This window comes from Petaurus breviceps, unplaced genomic scaffold, assembly GCF_028583685.1.
Source record: "Petaurus breviceps papuanus isolate PSGF00001 unplaced genomic scaffold, PetGlider_PUasm1.0 37, whole genome shotgun sequence".
Classification (NCBI taxonomy): Eukaryota; Metazoa; Chordata; class Mammalia; order Diprotodontia; family Petauridae; genus Petaurus; species Petaurus breviceps.
Window position 1 is genome coordinate 47,003,052 of NW_027186296.1, and position 13,537 is coordinate 47,016,588.

The window sequence follows — 13,537 nt, forward strand, 5'->3', positions numbered from 1 at the left end:
TAATTCTTTAAATTCATGTGCTTCCCCAATTGTGTCAGTAAAAGAGTACTGCCATTATTAGAAACAGGAAGTAGAAGAAAGGAAAAAACAAAACAGATTATCAAATCAGAATATGGATATGCTGGTAAATATTTAACAACCAGATTTTTTTTCCCTTGAGGAGGTAGGTACCACACACTTTAAAATTTAATTTGCATTATTAACATTTCTCCATCACTAATTCTTAAGCAAAAATAGTCTACAACAAAAATCAAGCCCTGATGTATGTAGCATTTGCCAGTTTACAAGGTATAAATGCTTAACCCGAAAATTTTAAGAATTGATTCTCCTGAGCCTGCTGGAGCTATCTCCAACACACCCCTGATTCAGAGACAACAGGTTTGGAATTCATGATCACTAGGATGTTTATGGCCTAATTTATACCTTTGTTCCATATATTTAAAAACAAAACAAAACATTATTAAACAAAATAATAATGCAAACAAGACTGAAGGAGGGGAAAGGATCAGTAAACAAGCATTATTATTAAGTGTCTTCTATGTCCCAGGAAGGGCAGCTAGGTGGCACAAAGGATAGAGTACTGGGTCTGAAGTCAGGAAGACCCGTCTTCATGAGTTCAAATCCAGCCTCAGATTATTTACCAGCTGTGTGAACCTGGGCAAGTCACTTAACCCTTTTTGCCTCAGTTTCCTCAACTATAAAATGAGCTGGAGAAGAAAATGGCAGACTACTCCAGTATCTTTGCTAAGAAAACCCCAAATGGAAGAGTTAGACACAACTGAAATGATTCAACAACGACATGTGCCAGGGGCTTGAGTTCTGGAGATACAAGTGCAGTGAATGAAACAATATCTTTCTTCAATAGAGCTTACAATATAACAAAGAAGACAACAAAATGTATAAGAATAAGTATAAACAGAATAAAGATAAAAACAGTAAAACAAATACAAAGTATTTAAATGCCTGGTAGGATAGGAGGGAAAGCACCAGCAATTGAGGGATCAGGAAAGGCTTCACGTAAAAGATAAGTAACCGGGCTGAGTCTTGGAAGAAGAGAGGGATTCTATGAGGGAGAGGTGAGAAGGGAGAGGATTCCAGGCATGAAACACCACCAGTATGAAGACACAGACATAGGATTTGGAGTGTAAAGAACAGAGAAGAGGCCAATTTTGCTGGAGGGCAGAATGCAAAATACTGTACGATAAGGCTGTGAAAATAGGTCAGGTTATGGAGGGATTTTAAAAACTAAAAAGAGGGGTTTATATTTTATCCCAGAGGCAATAGGAAGGGAACTACTGAAGCTGATGTAGTTAGAAAGTGACCAGGTTCATGTCTATGCTAAAGGAAAATCCCTTTACAAACATGAATCTATCACACAAGGCCCAAGGCCCTATTTCACATAAGGCACTAGTTCTAGGCTCCGGTGGAACCAGGATCAGTCCTGACAGAGTCTGAACTCTAAAAGAAGGGGCTAGGTGTTTTTTCCCCCTTACACTTTCTGGTTTATGCTTCTGCTCCCCATACATTTTCAAACCAGGCCTACTATATGCTGTCCATCCCCCTCAAATTCCCACCCCAGAACCTGGATTCTGTCCCTGGGATTCTAAACTCATTAATGGTAATTTTGCTTCATCGTGGCCAGAACCAGGTGCACTCCCATCACAATTTCTAGCTCTCCTTTATGTGTTGTGTTCCCCCATCATAATAGAAGCTCCTCGAGGACATGGAATATACATTTATATCCCATCATGCCTGATAAATAGTATTTAATGTTGTTGTTAATTTATTTGCTTATTTCTTCATCCAAACATCCATAGATTCATAAATTCATTCATCTCCCAGAGTCCTAGTAAAAATCTTTTAAATAAAATTTAATTTAGGCTTATGTCTAGAATCTCCCCAAAAGGTTATTAACAGGATTGTTAGTTGAAAAGTGACTAAATTTACAAAGTACAAATATTTATATCTTCCATCACAAAAGAAACACTTAAAATACAAAAGACTCACAAATATAAATTAACATGTATTTAAAATATAAACTGTCACCCATCACCCTATTGTGCTCCCTATGAGAGTAGGAAAGACTCTTGGGAAACATAAAACTATTGAATATATTTTACTTCTCTATTAAGTTGCACTGTTTGAGCAGCAACTTGAGATCTAGAACATCTGGGCAGGAAGGACACGTTTTTCCTAAGCTGTTGGAAGATCTTTGTGATGATTATATCCTCTTCCTCTGAGAAGCTGTGGAGTTGCAGGAATCACTTCCTGCTGGGCAAAGTGGCATACTGCCTATATTAATGTATTTGACACCTGGAACAGATCATTTTTTAACAACCTCCTCCTCTATATAATAAAATTATTTTTAATAGTAATCATGGAATGAAACAAATAATAATGGCCAAGGAAAAATATAGATAATTAAAACTGACTTTTATTGAACTTTGTGTACATAATCATTCTAGTAAAAATAAAAAAATAAAATAAATATTACAGTGAAAAAATGAAGAATTGATGGATTAATTATTTTAAATTACATTAATATATTTTTTGGAAAAAAGGGAAAGAACTTATAACCACATATTGGTCTATCACAGTAATGAATAACATAACAGTTTCTCTTTTCAAGTCTTAACATCTGCAAATTACTTAATTACTTTAGCAAAATTGTTCTTCATTTTACGTTCATGTTCAGTTGGCAATGTGGCCAGATTTACTAAGCTAGGTTTGCTCAGAATTGATAAAAGAACACTTTTTATTAATTTTAATTTCAAAAAGTTTCTTTCACATGAAAAATAGATATCCAGAAAGGCAGGAAAAGCATTAAAAAATAAGAGTAATTCTTAACACCCACACAAAAACCTAGCCATGTAACCTTGGGCAAGTTACTTAACCCCAATTGCCCTCCAAAAGGCAAAAAAAATAAGAGTAAGTGTAACCCAGCCCTCAGAACCCATTTGCATCCTTATTGGGGAAAATGGATTACTTAATGCCCCATGCCTAGGAAGGATGGAGTCAGTGAGAGCTTGGGAGAAAAGAGAACCTGGTCTTCTGTTTCCATCTTCAAGAAAGAAGACTAATAGCTCCAGATTCTTTTCAGGTACCTGAATGCACAGAAAAACTCTGGTGAAAAGCTGAGGTATAGAGGAGCCAACATCTTGATCATCAAGTCCCTATCCACACTTTATTACAATAGAAACTTTAGTGAATTTACCCTAGAGTGGGAATCTGGAAGTAGGTATCTTCTTTCTTGAACCTGGAAACTAGAAAACCAGAATATCTTTTCTCCCAAGCCCTCACCAACTCAACCCTTGCAGTCATGGAACATTGAGAGTCCCATGTAAATGTGCTTTGGTTGGTTACATAAGTTTGAAAGAGATTCATAAAAATAAAATTTGACAAGTTTATTTTAATAAAATTGAAATGTCTACAATAGGTACAATTTAGGCAACTACTAAGTTATATCCCTGATGTAATGTTTTATTTTCTCAATTCACTTCTTAGTTCTAAAACAATGTTAAAAAAAAGAATAAATTTCATTGTTAAAGGTATTAAAATTCAGTAAAATGTTATATATGAACTAAAACTTGCACTTACCAAACAAAAACATCATGCCTGACATCTTACACTTTATTTCACTGTTTTAAATTTTAAACATAAAACCCCAAGTGTCATAGAATGATAATCAAAGTAACTCAAGTTCTGTTTCTTCTTTAAAATTACAATCTATTATTGTTTATTTTGAATCTACTGTTTAAACCCAGGGATATATAGTACCATAGGGATTGGAGACATGAACTGTGAGCTCAAATGATTCTGAATAAATTTGAGCTTACTCTCCAAGCCTGTAGCTGAGTCTGCATGTGTTAGGACCCACTGAGGTCACATAGTTGAACTTAAGACAAACAAAAGTTGTTTTTTTTCAAATTGCCAGCACATGATGGCAATAAAAAAATCCCCACCAACTTTTAGTTGGTTTTATCATTGTTTTTAAATTCTCTTCATTACTGCTCCCACTGCTCTTGGTACACCAGAGCTGCTGGGTAAGTGGGAACTCCCAGGCTCCTGAACTCCTGAGGTAGTGGGCAAGGATGGAAACTTCCATCTTTCGGGATTGCTGTTCAATCACTTATATTCACAGAAGGAAACGCAAAGCAGAAGAGACTGCCAGGATTTGAATGATCATCTTAGGTTCACCTAGGCAAGCACATGTTCTTACTGCCATGTATGTAGCTGTCCTAGCTGCCACTAGGGAGGAGAAGGGAGAATTCCCTTTTACAAGCAGTCCAAGCAAGAGCTGGCATTGGTTGTGTCTCAACAAAGAGACTGCCTCAAAAGAGAGCCCAGAAACTATTTCTCCTAGTTCCTAATAGCTCACAGAGTGGGTGCCTCAATTGGAAATTCTCTATGACATAGAGAATGTCATCTAACATAGAGAATTTGTCCAAACGAGCCAGAGTACAAGTGACCAAGTCAAAGGAATAGATCTATTCCTGGCATGCTCCATGAGATGGCCTCTACCACATCACTTAAAAAAATAAACAATTTCCAACCATTCTTGAAATCACTTAAGCAGCACCAATTTGTATGCAATTAATTTGTTAATTAATAAATAAGCATTTACACAGCACCCACTATATGCCAGGCACTATGCTAAGTGTTAGACAAATATTATCTCATCTGATCCTCACAACAACCCTGGGAGGTAGGTGCTATTATTATCCCCATCTTATTGTTGAGGAAATTGAAGAAAACAGAAGCTAAGTGACGTGCCCAAGGTCACACAGATAGTGTATGGGGATGGAGTTGAATTCAGGTCTTCCTGATTCTAAGATTTGTACTCTATCTACTGTACCACATGTTACAAATTAGGTCTAGGTCTAGGAAGAGCTTCTACTTGAAAATATGTTGCTGACAACTGGCTCATTTTACTGCCTACACTAAAACATAAAATTACATGAAAGAAATATAGTCTAGGGTGATTTCAGTTGTATTTGTCAATATAATAGCAGTATAAATGATACCATATTGCTTCTATGTTTATATCATTGTAAAAACAGATATACACATGCATGTACATGTATACATATGTGCATGATATATACACATGCATAATATATCTATATAGATACAGAAAGATAAAATAGACTGCCTAACTGGGAGGAAGAGGAACCCAGGCAAGAGACTATAGAGGCAGAGACACTGAAACCCTTAAGAACCCTGGGAGCATTCTAATTTTTCAATTATCCTCTGTCTTCAATGTAGTTCCTCCCTCCCATTATAATTATAATTTCCACCATCAACAGATGGATGTCTCTCAATCCCTGATACTTAACCACTAGCTGCCTAATTATAAACCTACTTTTCCTCAGCTCCCACCTCCTATTCTCCCATCTTCATTCTCCTCAACCCTGTTCCTGTCATGTTCCACTGGAACTCTGTTCTCCTCTTCTTTCCATTGTACTCTGGAATACAAGGTCTTCTTCCTTTCGTGCTCCTTTCATCTCCAGGTATTCAGAAAGACCAGATGACCTTACATAACTTCTCACTCTCTCCAACAACAGTTAAATGTTCTCTTATACCCACTGTCACATTGGCCCTAAAATGGAAGTTGGAATAACAACACTTCCTAGTGTCACTTACAGAATCTCTCTAGATACCATCACTCAGCAAATTGTCCTTGGAAGTTCACTTTATTAAAACGTATTAACCAATGGTTCTATGAGATATTAAGAATTTAATCAAGCAAATTCAAAGAATGAAAAAATAGAAGAAAATGTAAAATACCTCATTGGAAAAAAAATTGACCTAGAAAATAGATCCAGGAGAGACAATGTCAGAATCATTGGACTACCTGAAATCCATAATCAAAAGGAGGACCTGGACAGCATCTTTCAAGAAATTATCAAGGAAAACTGCCCCAATGTCCTAGAACCAGAGGGCAAAATAAGCATTGGAAGAGAGATCCCAAAATAAAAACTCCAAGGAACATGATATCCAAATTACAGAACTATAAGGTCAAGGAAAAAATACTGTATAAGTGGCCCAAAAGAAACAATTCAAATCTCAGGGAGCCACAATCAGTATTACCCAAAATTTAACAGTTGCAACATTAAAGGATTAGAGATCATGGAACATGGTATTCTGGAAGGCAAAGGAACTAGGACTACAACAAAGAATCCCCTACCTGGCAAAATTAAGCATAATACTTCAAGGGAAAACGTGGTCATGCAATTAAGTAGAAGGATTTCAAGCTTTCATGAGGAGAAGACCAGAATTGAACAAAAAAATTGATCTCCAATATTAGGATCCAAGAGAAACCTAAAAAGGTAAAAATTGAAAAGAAAATATAAGGGATTCAATGGAGTTGAACTGTTTACATACCTATATGGGAAGATAATAGCTATAATTCTTAAAAACTGTACTCCTAATTATACAACTAGAAGAAATATACATAGACAGAGGGTACAGGTATAAGGTGAATTTAAGGGAATGACAAAAAATAAGGTATAAGAAAGAGGAGTACACTGGTGCAGAAGGAAGGGAGAGGTACAATGGCTTAAATTATTTCACATGAAGAGGTATGAAAAACCTAAGTACAGTGGAGGGAACGATGGGAGGCTAGGCAATGGGCATTGCTTGAAACTTACTCTCATCAGTACTGCCTCAAAGAGGAAATATTATACACAGTCAGTTGAATATAGAAATCTATGTTATCTGACAGGAAAGTAGGAGGCAGGGAGATAAAGTAAAGGGGTGGGGACCTGACCAAAGAGAGGGCAAATCGAGGGAGGCGATATGCAAAACACCTCCTTGAGGAGGGAAAGGGTGAAAGGAGAGAGAGGACAAACAGGAGGGAAAATAGAAGGAGGGAAATACAGTTAGTAATTACAACTTTGAATGTGAATGGAATGAATTCTCCCATAAAACAGAAACTGATAGCAGAGTGGATCAAAACCCAGAATCTTATAATATGTTGATTACAAGAAACATACTTGAAGCAGAGAGACACACACAGAGTAAAGGTAAAGTTCTGGAGCAGAATATATTATGGTTCAACTAAAGTAAAAAAGCAGGGGGTAGCAATCCTGTTCTCAGACAAAGCAAAAGCAAAAACAGACCTAATTAAAAGAGATAAGGAAGGAAACTACATCTTGCTAAAAGGAACCATAGACAATGAGTAATATCAATAGTAAACATATAAGCACCAAGTAGTATAGCATTCAAATTCTTAAAGGAGAATTTAAGTGAATTACAGAAAGAAATAGACAGCAAAATTATACTAGTGGGGGAATTCAGCTATCCCCTCTCAGAACTTTACAAATCCAACCAAAAAATAAACAAGAAAAGAACTAAGGAAGTGAATATACAATGTTAGAAAAGTTAGATATGACAGAACCTTTGGAGAAAACATAATGGGAACAGAAAGGAATATACCTTTTTCTCAGCAGGACATGGCACCTAAACAAAAACCGACCATGTATTAGGGCATAAAAACCTTAAAATCAAATATAAAAAGGCAAAAATGTTAAATGTATTCTTTTCATATCATGATGCAATAAAAATTACAATCAACAAAGGGCAGTGGAAAGACAGATTAAATAGAAATTAAATAGTCTAATCCTAAAGAATAAATGAGTCAAAGAATAAATAGTAGAAACAGTCAATAATTTCCTTATAGAGAGTGACAACAATGAAACAACATCCTGATATTCATGAGATGCAACCAAATCAATACTTAGGGGAAATGTTATTTCTCTAAATTCTTACATCAGCAAAATAGAGAAAGAGCAGATCAATGAATTGGACATATAACTAAAAAAAAAACAGAAAAAGAACAAATTAAAAATTCCCAACTGAGCTTGAAATCCTGAAAATCAAAGGTGAGATTAATAAAATTGAGAGCACAAAAAGAAAAACTATTGAGTTTGAGAGAATAAAAAAAATTATAATAAATAAAAGTAGGAGCTGGTTTTATGAAAAAAAAAGACCAATTATCCAATTATTTAGATGAGCCATTGGTTAATTTGATTTAAAATAACAAAGTAGAAAACCAAATATCTGGTATCAAAAATGAAAAGGGTGAAATGACCACCAATGAAGAAGAAATTAAAGCAGGTCTGCACAACATATGGCCTGCAGGCCACTTGCAGCCCACCAAAGGATTTCAAGTGGCCCATGAAAAATATAGGGTTACTGCTGTTCACTCTCCTGTTTGTCATGTGACCCTTAGCAAACATCATCAGTCTGTCTCTAGTATAGCTTATCTGCATCCTGAAGATGTTTAGCCTATTTTAATTTTGGCCCCTACTACTGCCAAGTTGTGCAGATCTGAATTAAAGCAATTATTTGGAAATATTTTGCATAATTACATACCAATAAGTCTGACAATCTTAGTGAAATCGATGAATGTTCAGGAAAATATAAATTACCTAGATTAACAGATCAGGAAATAGAATGCCTAAATAACCCCATCTTAGAAAAAGAAATTGAAGAAGCCATAAGAAAAAAGCCCAAGGTCAGATGGATTCCCAAGTGAATTCTATCAAACATTTAAAGAATAATTAATTCCAATACTATATAATCTATATATAATATACATTATATATACATAACCTATATATAAAACATATATATATATATATAATAGCAAGGGTGTCCTACCATACTTCTTTTATGACAAAAATATGGTGTTGATACCTAAACCAAGAAGTACTAGAGAAAGAAAATTATAAACCAATTTTCTTAATGAATATCAATGAAAAATTTTTAAACAAGATACTAGTAAGGTGATTATAGAAATATATCACAAGGATTACACATGATGACCAGGTGGGATTTATACCAGGAATGCAAGGTGGGTTCAATATTATGAAAACTATCAATATAATTGACCATATCAATAACAAAACCAACAGAAAGCTTATGATTATCTCAACAGTTGCTGAAAAATATTTTATAAAATATAAAACCCATTCCTATTAAAAAAAAACACTAGAGAGCATAGGAATAAAGGGAGTATTCCTTAAAATAATAAGCAGTATCTATCTAAAACCATCAGCAAGCATTATCTGTAATGGGGATAAGCTAGAAGCATTTCCAATAAGATTGGGGCTGAAGCAAGGGTGCCCATTATTCAATATAATACTATAAATGTTAGCTATAGCAATAAGAGAAGAAAAAGAAACCAAAGGAATTATAATAGGCAATGAAGAAACAAAACAATCACTCTGTAGATATGATAGTATATTTAAAGAACCCTAGAGAATTAACTGAAAAACTACTTGAAATACCATGCTTCCCCGATAATAAGACACTGTTTTATTAATTTTTTTGGACAGAAAAACACCAGAGGGCTTATTTTCAGGGGAGGGCTTATTTTAATGAACATTGACAGCAATTTTAATAAACAGGTAAATGTGAGCAAAAAAATGTACCTTTATTCAATAAGCAAATCACTGGGGAAGAACAGGATGACGTGCTCACTGCTGCAGCTCTGATTGGATGCAGCTCGGAGCGCAGCGTGCGTTTCACGGGGGGGGGGGGACGGTGCATACAGAGGGTACCGTAATGTAGCGTGTAGCGCAGGGGATCACCTTCACTACAGTAGCAATCTCAATAGGGCTTATTTTCAGGGGAGGGCTTATTTTAGAGGAATCTTACACAGTAAGGGGAGGGCTTATTTTTGGGATAGGTCTTATTATCGGGGAAACACGGTAATTAGCAATTTTAGCAAAGTTGTAGGCTATTAGATAAACCCATATAAATCATCAGTATTTCTTTATATTACCAACAAAACCTAGCAGCAAGCAATAGAGAAATTCCATTTAAAATATCTATAAACAATATAAAATATTTTGTAGTCTACCTGCCAAGACAAACCCAGGAACTATATAAACACAATTACAAAACTTTCCACACAAATAAAATCATATCTAACCAATTGGAGAAATACCAATTGTTCATGGGTAGACTAAACCAATATAATAAAAATGACAATTTTACCTAAATTAATTTACTTATTCAGTGACATACCAATCAAACTTCCAAAAATTATTTTATAGAGCTAGAAAAATAACAACAAAGTTCATCTAGAAGGACAAAAGGTCAAGGGAACTAATAAAAAAAATACAAAAAAAGTTGGCCTAGCCATACCAGATTATAAAGTAGTAGTTATTAAAACAATATGGTACTGGCTAAGAAAAAGAGTGGTGGATAAGTGGAATAGATTAGGTACATAAGACACAGTAGTAAATGACCTACTGTTTGATAAACCCAAAGACCCCAGCCTTTGGGATAGGAACTCACTATTTCACAAAAACTACTGAGACAACTGGAAAACAGTATGGCAAAAACTAGGTATAGACTAACATCTCATACCATATACCAAGATAAGATCAAAATAGGCACATGATTTAAACATAAAGGATGACACCATAAGCAAATTATAAGAGCAAGGAATAGTCTGCCTTCATATCTATGGAGAAGGGAAGAATTCATGACCAAACAAGAGATAGCAAGCATTACAAAATGTAAAATAGGTCATTTTGATTATATTAAATTAAAAGGCCTTTGCACAAACAAAAGCAATGCAACCAAGATTAAAAGGAAAGCAGAAAGTTGAGAAACAATCTTTACAACAAGTGTCTCTGCTAAAGGCCTCATTTTTCAAATATACAGAGAACTGAGTCAAATTTATAAGAATATAAGTCATTCCCCAACTGATAAATGGGCATGAACACAGTTTTCAGATGAAGAAATCAAAGCTATCTATAGGCATGAAGAAAAGCTCTAGATCACTTTTGATTAGAGAAATGCAAATTAAAACAACTCTGAGGTACCCCCTCACACCTATCAGATTGGCTAATATGACAAAAAAGGAAAATTATAAATGTTAGAGAGGATGTGGGAAAATTGGTACACTGATGCACTGTTGGTGGAGTTGTGAACTGATTCAACCATTTTGGAAAGCAACTTGAAACTATGCCCAAAGGGCAACCAAATTGTTCATACCCTTTGATCCAGCAATACCACTACGAGGCCTGTATCCCAAAGAAACCATAAAAATGGGGAAAGGAACTACATGTGAAAAAAAAATATTTATAGCAGCTCTTTTCGTGGTGGCAAAACATTGGAAATTGAAGGGGTGCCCATCAGTTGAGGAATGGCTGAACAAGTGGTGGTATATGAATGTAATGGAATAATATTGTGCAATAAGAAATGATGAACAGGCAGATTTCAGAAAAACCTGGAAAGACTTGTACAAACTGATACAATGTGAAATGAGCAGAAACAGGAAAAGATTGCGCATAACATCAGCAATATTGTGTGATGATCAACTATGAATTACTCATCTCTTCTCAGCAACACAATAATTCAAGATAAGTACAAGTGACTCTTGAAGGAAAATGCTATCCACATCCAGATAACGAAATGATGGACTCTGAATGCAGATTAAAGCACACTTTTTTTCACTTATTTCATTCTTTTTCATGGTTTTTCCCCTTTAATCTGTTTTTTCTTTCACAACTGTGACTAATATGGAAGTATGTTTTACATGATAGCACATGCAGAACCTATATCAAATTGCCTACCATTTTAGGAAGAGAGGAGGAAAGGGAAGGAGAAAAATTTGGAACTCAAAATCTTGTAAGAATGAATGCTAAAAATTGTCTTGACATGTAATTTGTTGGGGGGGGGAGAAGTAGGATTAAAAATGTATTAGCCAATTCAGATAATAATGGTTACTGTCTACCAACTGATAGATCATTCATTCTCCCTTCTTTCTCAAAGAATTTGGTATCTGGTTCACTGACTTAGTGGACTTCAACATACGTGTTGATAACCCTTCAAACACCTTAACCTCTTAGTTAACAATCTCTTTTAATTCCATGATCTAGTATTCTACCTAACCTCAGTCATATACATGGATGATCATGCCCTATTGCCAATTAGACATTTCAAACTGAATGTCCTATAGACACCTGAAAAAGAATGTTGAAAACTGAACTCATAATCCTTTCCAACAAACTTCTTTTTCAAACATCTTTATTTTTTCTTGAAGCACAATCATCCTTCCAGTCTCCTAGTTTCATAATATAAGCATTTTCCTGGACTCCTCATTCTTCCTTACCCCACATATCCAAGAAGTTGCCAAATCTTACTGTTTCTGCCTTTACAACCTCTCTTCCATCCAACTTCTCTCCTAGCTAGTTCAGGTCCTTATCATCTCATTAACTCACACCTTAATTATTACAATAGTCTCTACATCAAATCTCTCATGACTCTAGTCCATCCTACACACAGTTGGCATATGTATATGTGTATCTGTATGTGTGTGTATATCATCTGCACAGAAATTAAACCAACAGGGACTGGTGAAGTCACCAAAGAGAGAATACATAATGATGATGATGATGATGATGATGATGATGATGATGACAGCTAACTAGAACAAAGGAGGGAAAAGTGAATCAAGATATAGAGGGTTTGAAGATGTGGAATGAGGGAGATAAAATAAGAGAAATAAGATAGCCCCTATTTTCCCAGTAAAGTTGGAGGAAGAAGATCTGCTGAAGGGAATGGGAAAGAATCAGGTTGGCATTATGGGTTTGAGAAAAGAAGGTCTGGAACAGCTCTTGAGGGGGTTGGGATATAAGAAGATCAAAGGGAAGAAATTAAGGAGAAAAAAATAAAAGGTTTGCTATATAGCAGTAAGGACCTAGTTCAGATTACATGATGTGTAATCCTTGGCCAAGAACTAAAGCTCTAGTCTTCCTTGAACCAGGTTAAGTTTTGAGGGCTTCTCACTAAAATCTCTCTCTAGCTCATGTCCCTACTAAGGGTTTCTCCTGGGGACATTAGAATTTAGTTCATGTCAAAAATGGTTTCTAAATAAAATTTTAAAATAGCATCTCTTTTCCATAATGTCTGATGTAACTGTAATTGGTTTGTTTTCATAATAAACAATCATTATACATATCCTTTATTTTCCAGACCAAAAAAAAATCCCCAAACATGGTAATTTAAAATTTACATCTGAGTTCTTTTATTCCTCCAGTAGAAAGTTTCCATTTTTCCCCAGTAATCAACAACCCTGTGTCAGTATATTTGAATAAGAGCCACATATTAAAAATTTGACCCTCAATGAGAAATATGCTTTCCTTTTCTCAGGATGATGAGCCACCTACCAAAGGGAAAAAGAAGAAGAAAAAGAAAAAGGAAGAGGAAATAGACATTGATGTGGATGACCCTGCAGTCAGCCGTTTCCAATACCCCTTTCATGAGTTGATGGTGTGGGCTGTACTGATGAAGCGGCAAAAAATGGCAATATTCTTGTGGCAACGAGGGGAAGAATCCATGGCCAAGGCCCTAGTGGCATGTAAACTCTACAAATCCATGGCCCATGAATCATCAGAGAGTGAGCTAGTCGATGATATTTCTCAGGATTTGGACAACAATTCGAAGTTAGTGACCAAATGAGATGTTTATCTATCTATCTATCTATCTATCTATCTATCTATCTATCTATCTATCT

General features: G+C 35.3%; 1 protein-coding gene across 1 annotated transcript in view; it reads left to right on the forward strand.

The window, feature by feature from the left end:
• Window positions 1-13,537, forward strand: part of LOC138169186 (transient receptor potential cation channel subfamily M member 1) — a 77,154-nt gene that overhangs the window by 58,681 nt on the left and 4,936 nt on the right. The window contains exon 16 of the mRNA XM_069098409.1: window positions 13,174-13,466. Coding sequence (XP_068954510.1) covers window positions 13,174-13,466 — 293 coding nt within the window. The remainder of the gene's footprint in view (window positions 1-13,173; window positions 13,467-13,537) is intronic.